The sequence below is a fragment of the Penicillium cataractarum genome, assembly GCF_028827025.1.
Source record: "Penicillium cataractarum strain IBT 29864 chromosome Unknown utg000008l, whole genome shotgun sequence".
Taxonomy (NCBI): Eukaryota; Fungi; Ascomycota; class Eurotiomycetes; order Eurotiales; family Aspergillaceae; genus Penicillium; species Penicillium cataractarum.
In genome coordinates this window covers 3659435-3676838 of record NW_026622744.1, presented here as the reverse complement: position 1 = coordinate 3676838, position 17404 = coordinate 3659435, and the positions used below count along the sequence as shown (strand labels likewise).

The following is a 17404-nucleotide window of genomic DNA, read 5'->3' as shown; positions in this document are numbered from 1 at the left end:
TTGCAGCTGCCGATGCCCATGCTTTCGTGGGTTGAAGGGTCGATACTATGCTTTCGGTGTTGGTGGATTTTCTTTTCTTTCTTCTTCGATTCGACCCTTTTCTCTTCTGTCTTCAGTATGCCTCTCTTCCCTTTCGACAAGAGGAGAATAAAAGAGGAGGCTGACAGAAGAGCCCGGCCTTTGGGCTATAGTTTTAGTAATTTTCCGGTGTGTTTCTTGCGGGCATAGCCCGGTCTGCTTTTTGTTCCTGTATATAGCTATGCCATGTTGAAATAGAACGTGTCTTTCCCTTCAATACTTACAAATGTAAAATTTCAGCTTTAACTTTCAATCAAATAGCAGTAGTATGTTGAAGTGTAATAGTGCTGGAGTGCCGGAGGACCCAAGAAAAGCCCGGAACTTTGATCGCCCGAAGCCAGCCCCGTTTTTCACCTCGACTTATTATTCTCCGGAGTATACTCACAAGCTACACGCCACGACTCGCCACTTCCACGGGCTATTGAATACATCAATTCCATTCTCAATTCGAAAATCTATCGATAAACTCCTTAATAATTCCAGCCATGCCTCGCAAAAAGCAAAAGAGCGGCCCCGCGCCACGCTCCAATCGCCCCAGCGGTCCAGCCAAGCCTGGCCCTGCTCCAGCATCGCAGGCTAAGAATAGGGCTTCCAAGCCTGATTCTGCTGGTGGTGGAGCTGGTAAAGAGGGCAGTCAGAAGAAGCAGTCGCTTCAGGCGAATCAGAGGCCTATTGTGCCGTTTTTGAGAGGGGATCGCATTTTGTTGGTTGGAGAGGGTAAGTGCTTTTTGTATTCTGCGTTCTTTTGAGATGGAGTATATTCAATTTGTATTGCAAATCGTTATTATCCCTGGCTTGTCTTCATGGATTTTTGGGTTCTGTGATATACCCAGGCCTTGGTATCTGGAATTGGGGTGGGGGCAAGATACAAGACACGGACAGGAACGATCCATCCAGGCTTATATTTCGCTCATCCATATTTCCCGCATCTCTTCAGATATCTTAATATTTCTTCTGTACAAGCAAGCTAATATCTCCCCAGGTGACTTCTCCTTTGCCCGTTCTCTGGCAAAACAATACAAATGCCGCAAACTATGCGCAACATGCTATGACTCGAAAGAGACTCTCTTCGGCAAATACCCACAAGCCGAGCAACATATCCAAGAGATCCTAATCTCTTCAAAACCAAAGGCCCAGTCTAAATCCGAGAATGCAGAAGAAGACAAGGCCTCTGAACCCAGTGCTCAAACCACATCATCAACGCAAAAACCAACTCCAAAGGTTCTCTTCTCCGTCGACGCCCGTAAGCTCGGCTCTCCAGCAGGTGGCGGCAAAGAAATTCGCACGGGCTTCCCTCGCAAAGAACCCAAAATTCCGGCCTGGAAGCTCCACCAGCAAGCTCAAGCGCAAGGGCAGTCTACTCCCGCTGCATCACCACCTAGCGGACCATGGGACGTGATTTCTTTCAACTTCCCACATGTAGGCGGTCTCTCTACGGATGTCAATCGACAAGTACGCGCAAACCAGGAACTACTGGTAGCCTTCTTCAAGGCTTGTGTACCCCTTCTTTCTACAGCGCCGGCACCTGTGGATGAAGACGACGAGGAGTGGGAAGAAGATTCCGACGAAGACTCTGATTCCGAAGAGGAGGGCAACGAAGACGGCGATAACGACGCCCAAACCTCAGGCAAAGCCACTCGCACCGGTCCCGGTCAAATCCTCGTTTCGTTATTCGAGGGTGAGCCGTATACCCTGTGGAACATCAAGGATTTGGCCCGCCATGCGGGACTACAGGTTGTTACGAGCTTCAAGTTCCCCTGGGCTGAGTACGAGGGGTATTCGCATGCGCGAACGCTGGGTGAAGTTGAAGGGAAGGATGGTGGGAGAGGTGGATGGCGTGGGGAGGATAGGTTGGCTAGGATGTATGTTTTTGAGGTTAAGCGGGAGGAGCCGCGGGGGAAGAAGAAGAAGAGGGCCAGAGAGGGGGATAGTGATAGTGAGTAGTTTGAGTTGCTAAGGATATAGAATTAAGAAGACATTTGGTTTGTATTCCAGGTCATTCCAGACGAGATTCTGGCCGAGACGAGATATGGTGGTATTTCGCTTCATAGGATGAGGTTGATTTACCCTCCAACCCTGTTACATGATGTACACCTTCTTCATCTCGCTCTCGTCAAAGACTTCGCCCGTCGTGGGATCCTTGACTTTACCCGACTCGACGGATCCGACATTCTTGCTGATATCCAATAGTCGCGCCTTACCGTAGACACGACCATTAGGCAGCACGATCGGATCACCTTCCACGTAACTCTTCGAGTGGTGCGCATACGGCATCTTGCGCGCCAACTCGTTCAGTTCAGTAGAGCAGATGGGGCAGACGGAAGTCGTGGTAGACTGGGAGTTGGAGCTGGAGGAAGTGTAGGCGGAGTGACACAGTGGCGTCTTGAGCGCAGATAGGCCCGCAGAGAGGGCTATGTGTAATAATGGCTGCGACGGGAGGGATAAGAGTTCATGGTGTGTTTGGATGAAGAGGTCTGAGAGGAACTTCCACCGTTCATGCGAGAAGAATGTCTGTCTCTTGTTAGTCTAGGTAGACTGAGTTGGTAGTTGGACACTGCGTACCTTGTATGGTTCTGCCCGGGTATCTTGAGCAAAGACCAGCATTCCTGCTGCCCGTTGGATTTCCTTGCTGTCTGGGTCTTGGTTTGAGACTAGATACTTCCTGGCATGGTTGATGGCGTCGATTTTCTTTGATGGGTCCTGTGTCCGGACCATTTCGATGTACTGCTGTAGCCGAAGCTCGAATTCAAGATTGTGCTGTAAGACTTGTTAGAATGGCTTTGGATCCAGATTAACCAAACATGGAACATTGTCGCATACCTGGCTCTTCTTAAGAGCAGCTTTGTTCTCACCACACCACTGCAGCGCTTCTTTAGTCTCTCCCCGGTGCAAGCTCTCCACGACCCGCTGGCACTGTGTAAAGACATCCAGATCAACCAAGTCTTCTATGTCCCGCTCCTGAGCTAGCTGCTTCGCACTCTCAGAGTATCCCGACCGCAACATATGGTCCACCAGCAATCGATCCAGACGCACGCGTGACCATTGATCATACTTGACATCCGCCAGACTCGGAATCTGGTACAGCGCCTCCAGATGCTGAATACGTTTCCTCGATTGCGTCTGAATCTTCTTCTCTTCCTCTTGGAGGCTCTGCATCTTCCGCTTCAGTCCTTGCATGCGAGCTATCATAGCATCTAGTGCTGCGAGTGTCTGATCCGGCGTGTGAGTATTGGATAAGGAGGCGTTTGCCGCCTCTTTGAGTGCGGGCAGAACATATTCTTTCTCTCGCTCGACTACTCGTTGGACGGTCTTGAAGTTTCGTCGAGCCAGTTCATGGGGGAGGCGGAGGAGTGGTTGGTCCTGTACAAAGCGGGCAATCAGCTGGTGACGTCTTTACTGCGGAGCTGCGCGATCGTACCAAGATCAGATGGCTTTCCGGGTTGAGCTTTATAGAGGTCAGCTCGGCAGCCATGGTGGCGGTTGGATATGATATGTTTCGCTCTTCGACGGAGGGATGCTTTCTGGCTTTCTCTCTCGTCTTCTTCTCAGCCAGGAAGTCGGAGTTGGGAGAAGGTCTGGTGATGTGCCGGAGGGGAAATGCGGAGAGAACGGATGGGTCTGGTCACGAGATCTCGACTTCGTTATCAATATCGTTATCGATACGGAGGATTCCGTGGGCGGTGAGAAGTCTGGGTATACTTGCTGAATTCTAAATGTTTCTCTGCACTGTATCTTGAATCTTTAGCAGTATAGTAAATGTATACTTCAAATGAAACCCTACCATCTTCGAGAATAGCCTCTTCATCGCCCTAATGACACACATCCAGTCGTCAAGTCAAAGTACTCATTCCTAGTTGTATGTTACAGTTGACATGTTCTACTAGCATGAGCACTCGACTGTCCACAAACCTATACTTCTTTATCAGTCTCTTATCATAAATTTCGGATCCTCCACACTCAAAACACCGCCCTCCTACTTGCACACTCTGCACTGAGTATACATTTACCCAATACGTCACCCAACCCTCGGGATCGGAAATCGCTTTAGCGCAAATTACGTTGACATGTCAGTTTGGCCGAGTGGTCTAAGGCGCTTGACTTGAACCTCCCGACTCTAAAGTCAGGGCTGGGGGAAACCCCTTCATGTTTAGGCATCAAGTCCCTTCGGGGGCACAGGTTCGAACCCTGTAGCTGACGTTCCTTTTTTATGTCGTTGTATATCTTTCTTGCCTATCTCTTGCTGCTATGTACCATCTAACTAGTTTGCCTAAACTGAAAGCGTCCTTCCTGGTTCACTTCTCTGCTATGATGATCGAGTATTTCAAAGACTTCAGATAGATGTATACTTCCTCTGAGGGCTTTCAAGTGACGTCTCTCTTTAGCTTACTAGAACCCTTTTCAGCATCAGTCTTTACCGCTTCCTGTCTTTTTCTATGTTACTTTTTTGTGACGTTCGTAACGAGACCAAATTGCGACTCCGGACCTAGCCTCACTAGCCGAGATGACCTCGCTCTGTAGAAGACCCGACTTTTGGCCCCCAACAACTAGCTGTACTTAGAGGCATGCACGACTTAATTAGCTTTGAACATATCCTCTTTCACTCTAAAAAGCCGAATAATTATGCCTCCTTGTCCACCGCCGCAGGTTCTATGTCAACAAAGTTGAATCACAGATCATAACTTCTGGCCCACCTTTCTGAACGTCCTCTGGCGTCCATCATAATCCATGATTCCATGACAACTAGAGCCCGAGACACCCACCCCTGTCTACACTTGGTTTCATACTACTCCAGTCATCCAATGACAACGCATATCACATACTCCTAACGCTGTTGAGGATAGCCCTGCATCAACTAGTATGGATTAAGCCCTTTGACTAGGCTCAGCTTCCTCGACGCCCTACTCTACATATCAGTAGTCTATTGTTTTATTTTCCAGCCCCTATTTCTCCATCCTATGTATATCTTCCACCTCCCTGTCACACTTTCCGGCCTATGCCTCTGCCTTGACAAATATGTCAGAGTCCGTGTCAATACTCAGCCTTTCCTCAACGACTGAATCTGCCGAAAAAATATCCACCTCCGTCGCGACAACATTCAGGACTTCCGGGACGACTGAACTGGCCACGACCACCACGGCTGAATTGGCCTATACCGAATTAAGACCATCATCCAGCACAGTCGTCGTCTCCCAAACTCAGACCGACTCTAGGATCTCTGGCACCTCCACATCAAGTACTACTTCGGTAAACCCGACGTCGAGCTCTAGTGAAAATATCTCGAACGCAACAAATACCTCATCACAAGCAAAATCTACGGGCTTGTCTGTGGGTGCATCGGCGGGAATTGGGGTTGGAGTTGCACTAGGCGTGCTTCTCTTAGCACTCTCAGCTTTCATTCTATATCGTTACAAGCGAAAGCGAAGAGCAGTCGCACAAGAAGATGGTGGAAGGAAAAATACATACCCAGAGCTACCGGAACTAGGGATTGATGGTCAGAAGTATGAACTACCAGCTGGAAAGGGTGGAAGCGCTGTTGAGCTTGCGGGCGATACGCCTAAAAGTAGACAGACACGGACGGATACCCATGAGCTAGAATGATATGATACGCATATGTCAATCTTATACGAATTGTATTTTATTACAGACTTATCAATATACATAATACCAGATACCGTGCATGAAGGGCTACCAAGTCAAACAGGTGTAATAGATAAAGTGAACGACTATAGCTTTGGTTTAGCATACATTTGGCATGGTATATTCAAACATTATACTTCTGCGATGATCCAAAGTCCTAGGGGGAGAAAGAACTGACATTGTAGCAACCAATGAATTATAACATCTATCTTTAGGGGCAACTCACTTCTCTCATCAAGCAGATCTAAGCAGATCCTCTAATGAAACATGACCGCCGCCCACTATAAGCAGTGATCTGCCTCAATATTATCAAGTTCTAACAAGTATAGCAAATTTCTCAACGATACTGTGATTTCAATAGCTCTTAGATACGGACATACATATCTGGTTCAAAATGCCAGATATCATCTGAAACGTCATTTGTCTAGTCAGGAAGACACAAAGGTTACATCAGGATACGCTACAGAAGGGCCACTCAGTAAGTCTGACTCGCGCCCATAAACAAAGTACTGCAGTGTGGCAATGATATACGAGGCAACAACGTCCTTAGCCCGCAACGCGCCTATTGTCCCAATATAACCGGCCTCGATAATTTGTCTAGCCTCATCCGAGATACTCAGAGCATCGACAAGCACTGGAAGGTCGGAAAAGGTATAGTGTTGAGACTGTGCGAGTTGTAGCTCACGTTTCCATCCTCGTAAATTGGACCAAAAAGTTGCCCAACTGGAGTCTGTTGCCTGGGTGTGGTTTGCGTTACCGAAAAGCAGGAACGGACTTGATAGTCCTTTATCCACGACCGATCCCCACAGTGAACCATCTAGATTGATACCCCCAGCAAATCGATCGTCAACCAGTATTGCCTGTGCTGCCGTTGCTCCGCCGAGGGAATGGCCAAAGATAGTTACTCGATCAAGAGAGAGTAGATGTGAATTTTCCAGTGACAAAGGGAATATGTCTCTGACCACTTTTCCGTCGTGAATTTGATCAAGTAAAAATATCATATCTTGAACACGAACGTTCATTGCTGAAACAAACTCTGCATCTGTGCTGATGTTTCCGAGTATTCCGATGACCGTGTGACCATCGGGATATTCCACAATGTCAGCATCGTACGGATGGTCCACGGAGATAACGGCAAATCCGTTACTGGAAATATCCTGAAGCAGCGATGTGTACATCAATCTTGAGAATCCTAGAGCTGGTGTGAAAAGCACAACTGGATGATCTCCGTGAAGACTGGAAGACGCTGACTGCTGCTGTGTCTGAGTCTGGATACGAAAGGACTCAAACGTTCCTGGAGGTATTCCAAAAGACTGGAAAGTCTCATCTTCATACTTGGCTGTTGCATTTGGAATGTAATATGTAGAAAGTACACTCCCGCAATTAACGGGTGTAAATGTGGTGACCATGATAGAACGTTTCCCTCCTTTTGGGTCAAAGGGATCGGTTCGAGATAGGTCGACTAGTTCACTTGCTTGAAGCGTGACGTCGCATGGTCCTGTGCTTGAAGGAAGAGGAATAATTGCCGTTTTCCCGAGCCCGATGAGAAAAAGGTTCACGGAGTATAGGATGGCTAGAATCATCTTAGCAGCTTTTTGGCGAGCAGGATAAGAAAAAGACATAGATGTTACGAGATGGAATTATCAGTGGGATCCAGCGGCAAACAGTCCTGTATTTATATTTGGCTAGGTCAAGGCACTGGCTAATGACCCATCTCCTATGTAGTTAACATTTGAATACCTGATTAGTTCCGTTGTGGAACTCCAAGACACCCCCTGGTCGATGATTTGGTGAATTGGATGTACTTTGCCCGACAAGAGGCTCTTGACCTTGATGGGGGGCCTTACAGTGGATTTCGAAATCAGATTACCCCTTGGACATACTGACTGTGTTTCTCGGCCCGTACCCGAGTATACGCTGATCCGTATTTGGTTACGCTGAAACGGTCGCTGCTTGAGAGTATTTTGTCTTGTGGTGTATTAGGTTCAAAGCGTCTGTAAAATACTGTAAACCTGTACAGAATGTTCTAGGCAGGGGCCTCTGAAGGCGGGGTCGTTGCCCCTGGCGATCTAGCTCAATCCAAGCTCGCTGTCCTGCCTTTCTGTTGCTCTCATAGGGCCCTTGTCCAGCGCACTCAATCTGTCTCATGGGTCGAATTTACATTAAACGGATGTTATATGAGCTTTGCGGAATGAGTCTGCTTTTGGTAGCTGGCGGCGTATGGCTTAAGTTGACAGCCGGTTCGATGACCACTTTCCCGCAGGCCTGAACTCTCAATTTTAGCCCAGTCGGCATGTTAGCGTCCACGAAAGAAAACCAGGGCCGTGATTCTGCATAGAGCTATCTTTGGGAAAGCGCATCTTTGCCGGGACTTCCGGTCTCCATTGTATCCGCATGATCTCATCACGTCTCACCCAGCCAAGTCATCCAGTCAAACAGTCCATTTCCCTCAAAATCTTTAGTGAGTGATTCGAATATATCATCTGTTTTTAAGTCACAGAAAGGATTTCTTGCCGCATCTGCGGTTTGGTTGCACAATAGATCCATGTCGAACGAATTCGCTGTCTCACTCGATGTGAAAGTCGATTCTGTCACTGGACCATCTGATCCAGCCCGGGATTGTCCACTTTGAGTCAACACAGACTCCGCATGGCCAATGAGCACTCTTGAAACTTCCCTCAGCCTTGTGGCAAGGGGATTCTGCGAGGCTATCTTTTCCAGGAACTCCGGAAGATTCTCCATAGCAGCCAGAGCTTCTTGATTGTCCCTAGATTCACGGCCGGGGTTGAGTAAGATGTCACGAAATAAGAACAAAAATGCAGTGAATGGAGAGTAAAGAAATTGCCAGAGAAAAGGGTGATATGGCTCGTCTGACTCTGGGGATAGATGAAGAAGTAGGCTGAGCAATTCCTTAGAGCTAGTGATGCACTGGAAGCGCCGGGGTGGGGATTTTCGAAACAGAAGGATCTGCAGATAAAGGTAATGGAAATCCTGGCTACGAAGACCGATGTCTATCGACTTGGCATTTTGTGCATTGCAAAATGGCTTTTCGGATATCGCTGCAGCTTCAAGAGTCTGCAACGGGTTAAAGTGTCATTAATTGCATTTGAACACAAACCCTGCAGGATTGAGACATACCTTGTGTGCCTGTTCATACCAAGATTCGAGATTAGCAATGACCGACTCTATTTCGAGATCTTGACTCTCTATTCCACCGTAGAGGCACTGCCAGATATCTCCCATGACCTTTGAGAGCAGAAATTTCTGATACATGAGGTGCGATGCAAAATACCCTTTACTGCCATCTGACGTCCGGTGCTGCGTAGATGGTCGGATCTGCTCCAATGTCGGAAGACCAACCTCAATTCCCATCCTCTGAGGGAAAATTGGAGATCGACCGAATATGACAGCAAGCGCTTTGTCAACAAGATTAAGCTGCCAGAACCTCAGCCGCCGCTGTTCCCGAGCCTGAGCGTCGATCCTTCCGTGGGTAACACCCAGGGCTTGTAACATCCTGCAGGCACTTGTAGAGAGCATCCAGCATAATGAGGGGTCTATCAAGTCCGGTATGAGACCAATAGCCATGAGAATAGCCTGGACGTTCGCGTCGCTCGGTTTCATCAGGACGCTAATATTTCCGAGTGAGGCCCAGAGCTCTTGTCGTAGCTGGCTTTTGAGATGTACAGCGTCGGTGACTTTCAATATAATGCAGTAGTACATCACTAACCAGGCTTTTTCTTGAATATCATCTGGGCGAGACGCTTTCAGAGAGCGTACCACTTCAGGAGGTGCCGGACTGAGCAAAGGTTCTTTATCTCGCAACGCGTTCTCAAAAACTAATGGCATCATTAGCAGCTGGAACCATATGCGCAGTGGACGGTTTTCGTGAACTCCATACTTTTCGACCATTCTATAGAGTGCTTCTTGAATGAAAGTCGTGTTGTCTTTCCAGACCTCGCACTGTCCAGCACAGTTGGCTCGTTAACAGTCGTGGCTGTACTGGCTTCGTTCAGCATCAGCAGCGCGTTGAATGGACCTCGCAGATCCGGGCTTTTAGAACTGCCTAAGTATTCTTCGGTCATTTCAATATCAGAGGCAAGATATGATTGTGGGCGACCGTCGCTTCGCAGGATCTTGGAAGCCGAGCCATCATCAGACCCAGGCGCGGGCCGAGGAGTTGTGATTGCGCCGCTAGCTTGCTGTGTCTCATGCTTGCGTTTTCTAGCACGACGAATGATTCCTACTCGCGAGTAGATACAAGAAATTCCTTTCTTCGTGCAGCGTTCGCAACTATTCCGTTCACGAGAGCAAGTAATCTGCCGAGGTAGTTTAGTTTGTTTCCATCTCTCGATCGCGGAAGTAAGTGAAAACGCGGAGCTTACCTTGCTTGATCTGCATGAGTCGCAAGCATATTCGGAGAGGGCAGTATTCTCATCGCCCTGGCTTGTAGTCATTTCGATGTCGGACGTAACTGAAGGTAAAGAATCCCGGGCGTTAGGAAAGTCGGAGGTTACGGAAGTTCGCGGATAAGTAAAGTGAATCTCCGAGCTATTGACTTAAACTCCGAAACGCAACATCTTAGAGTAACTTCCGATGTGTTCTAACATCCGACATGAAAAGTTCCAGCATTTAACTGACGTGGAATAAATCTATAAGTATGTCATCTCTCGTCCTCTTGTCTGCATCTGCATCAAAATTTTCGTTCTTTGTTTTCGAGTTTCTCTCATAACATAATGCAGTCACAAGCACCCATCGCCATCGTCGGCGCTGGCCCGGCAGGTCTTACTCTCGCACGGCTCTTGGAGGTTGCTGAAATACCGTATATTGTCTTTGAACGAGATGTCTCTGCCACGTGGGCGAATGAACATCAGAGCAGTGGTACCCTCGATCTTCACCCTACCACTGGCCAGGCCGCTCTCGTTGAAGCCGGCTTATTTCCAAGATTCCAGTCCCTTGCCCGCTTTGGTGTTCCACTCACAATAGTCGATTCTCAAGGGAAGGTCCATGTTTCTTACTCCCGCGAGGGAGACACAGAAGAGCCAGAGATAGATCGAAAGGATCTGCGAGGCCTACTTCTAAGCTCAGTTCCGGCGTCTAGGATTCTTTGGGATCACAAGATACAACGCATTGAGAGAGTTGACAATGGATCTGTCACGACTCATTTCGAGAATCAGCCATCTAGATCTGGTTTTCGTCTGGTGGTTGGTGCAGATGGCGCCTGGTCTAAGATTCGAGCGACAGTGAGTAAAGTCTCCAATTTCGATATGGCTTCAGTGGAGATAATAGATTCCTGGCTCATAATCCCATTGTCATAGGTTATGCCCTCCGAGCCGCAGTATTCTGGTATCCATTTCTTTTCTTCTTATATCAAGCCCGAGAACCCAATCTACCCGTTGGCTGCCTTAAAGGCAGGGAGGGGAAATTATCTGGCCTTTGGCACAGAGCGGCAAATATTCCTATATTGCCTCGGTGATGGGTCGTACCACGTTTCTGTGGGTCTAAGGCTTTCTGAGAAAACTGTACCTGAAGCTTCCATCCTCGCGAGTGCATCGGCCCTATGGAATACCGTGCTGCAAGAATATTTCGCAGGCTGGGATTGTGACCTGACAGACTTCGTGCGGTCATGCGATGGCAAGTTTCGCTCATGGCCATTATACACCATGGCCGAAGATGCGATCCCGTCCTGGAATCATGTTTCGGGAGTAACACTTGTTGGCGATGCTGTACATTTGACGTAAGTGCATACCGAACTGTTTCTTTTTCTTCTCAGATCGCCACGGGAAAGACTTTCCCGCTGACTTTTATTTCTTTTTCTATAGAGTACCAACTGGAGATGGAGTCAACAATGCCATGCATGATAGCGTCGATCTGGCGAAGCACATCATTTCTCATGGCATCAATGACCTGGAGTCGGCAACATTAGCATACGAGGAGGCGATGCGGCCGCGTGCGGTGAAAACAATTCAGAAAGGTCACTGGATGACCCATCATATGTTCTTAGCTGCAGGCGCGGAAGAGATGTTGGCTGCAATGGGGGCTGATGGTGGAGAGGCGTAAGTCAATTCTGAAAAGAGATCCTTTTTTTAGGACGCTACAGTGTCACCAAGGCATTAAACCAGCCAAATAGTTCTTTCCTTATACAGGTAGCCATAGAGACGTCCACAAAAGATTAAGACCAATTCTGCAGATTATGAGCCAATGGTAAAATGTCTTCTGGATGACTTCAACAAAATATACGACAATTACTACAAAGAACACTTGCTCAGCTCCCCAAACCAGCCAAAAACAGTATGGAGGGACACGCAGGTCGCCGTGTATAGGTAATACATGTAATATATAGTATTTTACGTTATTCCGTCGTTCTAGTTTTTTAATGAGTCTATTCTTAGGAAACGATTATTTACAGCCTTTCCTGGTACAGACTAGTGTATACTCGGGTACGGGCCGAAAAACAAAGTCAGTGTGTTCCAGGGGTAATCTGTTTTCGAAATCGACTGTACGGCAGGCCAACATCGACAATTATTTCTGACAATCACCCATGAAAATTGCTTGTCTATGATATATTGTTACACACGTTATAGATCGATCATGTACTTGAAGACCATATATTAACAATGGAAAAGCTATTATAAGCTCTAAAACAGTTTTTAACTACGTACCACGCAGTTACCGCTCGACAAGTTACTGAAGAGGACGGTTGTCTATGTTTTCTCTGGATTGCACTAAACCTGAATGGCATATGAGGCATTTTCATGATTTCTGGCGGGTCGCTCTAAAAGATGACTACCGCTAAGACCTTACTAGCTAGAGGCTACATGTAGCCTAGGGCCACGCAATAAATTAAGGAATGAACATACTAACGAACACTCAGATGTTCAGTATGCGTTATTATTCAACCATAAGTGACAGTAAATGTCTCAGTAAGAAAGATATGTTCATTGTAAACAATGTATTCGAATCAACTGCTTCAATAGGGATAATTTAAAGCAAAAGAGATATTGATGACCTTGCCTTCCTGAAAATTCAAACCTCCTAATTCCGTATTTTCTCTACGGTGGGTAGGGATTGCTATGAGAGTAGCGACTGTTACAAGGTAGGCACTAGCATAGGACCCAGAGGAAGGAGAACTCTTTGCGTTTTGTTCAAGAGTTTAATAACGACTATTTACGGGTCATGGCCTCGCGGGCGCGGTGCGGGGGGCACGCACAGGGGACGAATTGGGCTGATTGCCGTTGACAATAGATTATATCCTACACCACGTTTAGCACTACTAGGGCCTGTCTTCTCCTTGAGTCGATTAGATAGGCTATCCCTAGGAACGGTGAATTCACGTACTAAACGGGCTAAATTAGCCTTCTTAAGCTAGCTACTATATCGTATTCAATGAATTCAGTTATTTTTTGATAGTGGTGTTAGGTAGGAAATCAAAAAATAGGATTATCTAGTTGAAATACGAATATCTTTGTGGTGGGTGCACCCACAACGGGAAACAGTGTGGGTGCGGCACTGCTACTGTCTACGTTTTGGGAATGTACATTTATTCTGTGGATTTCTACATCAAATTTAGGTAAACATCACAAATGGGTATATACATGCAGGCTTCATTTAGGAATTCTAAAGGAAATTTTTGGAATGGATTTAGCATGGGTGTAGGTAGTGGCTACTACCACGGACTGAAGTCTTCTCTTCCGACTTTACCACCGTGGGCAATGAGCATTTCGACCACCCGATGATAGTTCGGAATATTTGCTTCAAAAAGAGACATCATTTTCCTATTCCACATATCCCCATATTCGTGATAATCTTTACCTTGATCAACCATTTTTGCAGCGAACTTCGCGCGATCCAAGGGTGTATGCCCTGCCCAAATCGCATTGGCATCAGCGCCATTGACAAGTAACTTTTCAACCACATCAAGGTGGCCATTTCGCGCCGCAGCATGAATCACAGCGTTTTCATTCACATCGGCTCCCAAATCAATCAAAAACTGGACGATCTCGGTCGCACCCGACCATGCCGCGCAATAAAGGGGACCTCCCTGGAACTCCCCGTAATGGTCGTCGTGTTCTTTGTTGGGATCCGCACCATGAGCGACCAATAGCTTTACAATGGCGAGATAGTCTCCGGATTTGCCAGACTTGTGGGGTGCTTGATATCCATGTCCATCAAAATACCACCCGGGACCTGGCTGGTTGCATATGAAATTAGCGAGATGATATTCACTCTCTCTCAGAGGCTCGCCAACGCCTGCTCGCGCAGCATATTGCAAAGGGCTCATTCCTCTTCCGTCCCCTTGATTCACATTTGCGCCCATTTCGAGAAGCATTTTCGCCGCGGCATATTGCCCCCCTCGAGCTGCTTCCATCAACGGTGTCTGTGCTGCTATGTCCATACAATCGAGTCCCATATTGTCAACATCTGCACCAATCGATATGAGAAGTCTCATTATGTCTTCGTGTCCTTCGAAAGCTGCGTAGTGCAAAGGTGTGAGGCCATCTCTGTCTGATAATCGGGTCGAGTCGTACGTTTCGGCCCCTTGGTCAAGCAGCCACCGAACCATCGTGAAGTGCCCTGACTGGGCTGCATAGCTCAGAGGTGTCCGCTTCTCCATGCACTTTGAATTGACAGTTGCCCCAAGTTGGACTAAGTATTGAACGAATTCGAGTTGACCGCCTTCCGCTGCCCAGCTGAGTAGGGTACGTTCGTCGAAGTCTTTGAAATTCACATCTAACTTGCGACCAAGGGACTTCTCATGGACCAGAAGCATTTGCCAGGTTTCGAAGTCCCCCTTCTCAGCTGCGTAGCTCCATGCGGTGCGACAGTCGAGATCGGTTTCATCTCCGTTTGCTCCCAGTCTCAGGAGGGTTTGAACGCCCGATCTGAGACCATATTTGGCGCATAGGGGTAGTGCAGAGCCATTATTCGTAGATAAATTGTTCTGGAAGAGAGGTTCCTCGAGGAGATCTTTCAGCCGGCGGTTTGCCCGCAGAAGAGAGGCGATGTCGCAATCCTGTGATAGAAATGTGGTGATATGAAGAAGCAACTCATTGGGTAATCGAAGGATCGACATCAGAGCTAGGTGAGAATTGTAAACAAAGATTTGTTGCTTTTGTAGGCTTTCTAGGCATGTTTTTTTTGTTTGAAGGGAATTATATACTAGATCCGAGTCACTGCCCGGGACCTCGGAGATTCTGACTCAGCCTGAGACTATTAGGATGACTCATCCCCATTCCCCAGGCAGTTGCGGCCTAAGGCTTCGCTGGGAGTACATGGTAGCTACTCCAGAACTTAGTCTTCAAACCTCTTAGGTCTAATGCTACGACTTTCCTGTACGAGTGGTTTCGTCTCTTATTATATATATTCCCTAATGTATAGGAGCGTTTATATTCTACTAGACTAAAATTATGGACCAGCATTTCTCGATTGAGTAATATTGTTGCACTTAACATGAAGATCCATAAGAGATGTTTCGTACAGAAACCGACAATTCTATGCTTGGCTATCGAAATCAAATTCGGCTTCCAAGTTTGTCTTGGATTAATCCTCTTTATGAAGAATGTTGGCATATATATTCTGTCATCATTATCCTGACCGTCATGAACCATGAAAGATTGAGTAGCCGAGCATCACTCTAGAAGGCTCCAGCAAGAGTGGCGGGTTTATTACCTAAAGAGGAAATCTATAAGGCGTTCATATCGAGAGGGTTGCCCCACTTCTTGGGAGCCCTCTTGAATCGGCCAATTTTTCAAAGTTTCTTCTTTACTATTTCTTATTGACCTCTTTCTTCTAACCAGCAATTGAACACAAGGATCTCGAAGACTCCAGAACGACTTCAGATCCCCGAGGGTCAAACTCGCGTGATCAAGCACTTTGAAAAGAGGTATTGATATCTTATAATAGCAAGGCGGATACAAAGATTCTCACAGCTTCCAGTGCAATTAAGAGCCACAATGACGCTTAGACAAACCCCTGGGAGACTAATAAAAGTGACATGTGGGATAGAGGAAATCCTTCGCTCGCCTTAATTGATTTTATTAAGCAGAGAGAGAGGAGGCATTTTGAGTCCAATTTCAGATAGCAGCTGACGGAAAAGGGTTCTCGTACCTATAAGTTTCTGCTTATTCTACATATACACATAGACCTATGAGACTTACATATTTATAGGGATGCGGAAAGGGCTATGATATATTCATGTTTTCTCTATATGGTTTCGATGTTGTTGGACTCGAAATTTCTTCGAAGGGGGTGTCTATCGCAGAGGTGTACGCACGCAAAGAACTACAATCTCCACAAGCGTACGGTTCCGGGTCTACCAAGTCAAATAAGTATGAAAGAGGCTCAGTATCTTTCATTCAGGGCGATTTCTTCCAATCTTCCTCTACGAAAGGGGAGAAGTTCGACGTTATTTATGACGACACTGTAAGTCTGGAATGTCTAGGCCTCGGTATAAAACTAATTCCCTCTACAGTTCCTTTGTGCTCTTCATCCAACAATGCGTGCTCAGTGGGCTTCGCAGATTGCTGAGCTGTTGATTCCGGATGGTCTTCTGGTTTGTTTGGAGTTCCCCCTTTTCAAAGACTCCAGTCTTACGGGCCCTTCATGGCCATTGAAGGGCGTTCACTGGAATTTGTTAGCTGAGGGCGGTGATGAAATTTTGTATCCTCCCACGTCGGATCAACAGGTGAAAGGTGAAAATGGGGTCTTCCGAGAGGAAATGGTATATCAAGCCCGAGAGGTCGTATGAGAGCGGGAAAGGAACCGATGTGTTGAGCATTTACGCAAGGAAGTAGGCTCGAAACAAATTGGGCATCAATATAGAAATTTCGAAAATAGACGACCCACCCCCCTTCCCTCAGATACACCCGCTTTCTTTTCCAATGTCCCACTTTTATCACGCTATTTGGCTATAGAATGTCTCCTTGGGGGTTGTATAGTGATGTGCATGACTGTATAGTAGAATCTGAAACTTGATGATGGGAGAAATTGCGTGATAGTAAAACTACCCAATCTAGTAGGTCACAAATTCCAATATTAAAATTAGGATATAGAGAGCTGCGAAAAATGGCGCCGAAAATGACAGCCTCTGGCGCCAGAAACGGCGTCCTTTCCATCCGTAACTTCGGACAGCGAGCCGCTGCCATCGCCGCACCCAACCAGGACCTTTAGTCCTCCACATCTTGCCCTGTTGTTGACGCTCGACTCACTAGGTGTGGTTTCACTTAAGTTGATTATTGACGCGACAAGAAATTTCTATTTAATGTGTAATTTTTTGAATGGTACGCCTTCCTCATAGAGCTTTTGTCAGGTAGATTCTTCGGCCAATGTTTAATGATGCCATAGGATCCCGACACAGGGTATGTGTATCCCCAGTGGGTGACCACTCTTGACCTCCAACGTTACAGACAAGCTGGAGGATTTTTAGTCACGAGGAATAACAAGGGTTTGGAATTAGGTAACGCTTAACAGCTTGACGAAATAGTAAAAAAAAAAGATAATACTTTGGGCATGGATGTTCTATAAAGTTCTTTATTGGTTATTTCTAAATTCCTAGAGCTACCATCTGGAAAGAAGTCCGTTTATTTGCCTAGAGAGTAGATTGAGGCATTGATATTTATCACCGTAGGAGATGTAGGGCACGAGCCCACAAGCATAGTATATTTCTTTCATGGTCTGCTAGGCAAGTTGGTAG

The 17404-nt window shown here is 46.8% G+C and overlaps 8 protein-coding genes across 8 annotated transcripts; 4 read left to right on the top strand and 4 right to left on the bottom strand.

Annotated features, from left to right (window-relative positions):
- Positions 1–563: 563 nt before the first annotated feature.
- On the top strand, positions 564–2022 carry N7496_010415 (25S rRNA (uracil2634-N3)-methyltransferase; the record flags this gene model as incomplete). Its single annotated transcript, XM_056703328.1, has 2 exons — positions 564–795; positions 1061–2022. The coding sequence occupies 2 exons, from the start codon at positions 564–566 to the stop codon at positions 2020–2022; spliced, it is 1194 nt and encodes a 397-aa protein (XP_056552328.1).
- A 135-nt stretch (positions 2023–2157) lies between these two features.
- N7496_010414 (FYV10 family protein) lies at positions 2158–3550 on the bottom strand (the record flags this gene model as incomplete). The annotated part of the gene is made up of 4 exons (XM_056703327.1): positions 2158–2589; positions 2641–2835; positions 2899–3438; positions 3497–3550. The coding sequence occupies 4 exons, from the start codon at positions 3548–3550 to the stop codon at positions 2158–2160; spliced, it is 1221 nt and encodes a 406-aa protein (XP_056552327.1).
- A 1541-nt stretch (positions 3551–5091) lies between these two features.
- Positions 5092–5676, top strand: N7496_010413 (uncharacterized protein; the record flags this gene model as incomplete). Its single annotated transcript, XM_056703326.1, has 1 exon — positions 5092–5676. The coding sequence occupies one exon, from the start codon at positions 5092–5094 to the stop codon at positions 5674–5676; it is 585 nt and encodes a 194-aa protein (XP_056552326.1).
- A 467-nt stretch (positions 5677–6143) lies between these two features.
- On the bottom strand, positions 6144–7298 carry N7496_010412 (PAF acetylhydrolase family protein; the record flags this gene model as incomplete). The annotated part of the gene is made up of 1 exon (XM_056703325.1): positions 6144–7298. One exon carries the CDS (start codon positions 7296–7298, stop codon positions 6144–6146), a length of 1155 nt encoding a protein of 384 aa, XP_056552325.1.
- An 820-nt stretch (positions 7299–8118) lies between these two features.
- On the bottom strand, positions 8119–10169 carry N7496_010411 (Zn(II)2Cys6 transcription factor; the record flags this gene model as incomplete). Its single annotated transcript, XM_056703324.1, has 4 exons — positions 8119–8790; positions 8854–9551; positions 9614–10031; positions 10098–10169. The coding sequence occupies 4 exons, from the start codon at positions 10167–10169 to the stop codon at positions 8119–8121; spliced, it is 1860 nt and encodes a 619-aa protein (XP_056552324.1).
- A 279-nt stretch (positions 10170–10448) lies between these two features.
- Positions 10449–11772, top strand: N7496_010410 (FAD-dependent oxidoreductase; the record flags this gene model as incomplete). Its single annotated transcript, XM_056703323.1, has 3 exons — positions 10449–10955; positions 11031–11449; positions 11535–11772. The coding sequence occupies 3 exons, from the start codon at positions 10449–10451 to the stop codon at positions 11770–11772; spliced, it is 1164 nt and encodes a 387-aa protein (XP_056552323.1).
- A 1606-nt stretch (positions 11773–13378) lies between these two features.
- N7496_010409 (uncharacterized protein) lies at positions 13379–14785 on the bottom strand (the record flags this gene model as incomplete). Its single annotated transcript, XM_056703322.1, has 1 exon — positions 13379–14785. The coding sequence occupies one exon, from the start codon at positions 14783–14785 to the stop codon at positions 13379–13381; it is 1407 nt and encodes a 468-aa protein (XP_056552322.1).
- Positions 14786–15879: 1094 nt separating this feature from the next.
- N7496_010408 (uncharacterized protein) lies at positions 15880–16459 on the top strand (the record flags this gene model as incomplete). Its single annotated transcript, XM_056703321.1, has 2 exons — positions 15880–16134; positions 16184–16459. Coding segments are annotated over 2 exons (531 nt in total), but the record flags the coding sequence as incomplete, so codon positions are not given.
- Between the last annotated feature and the right edge of the window lie 945 nt (positions 16460–17404).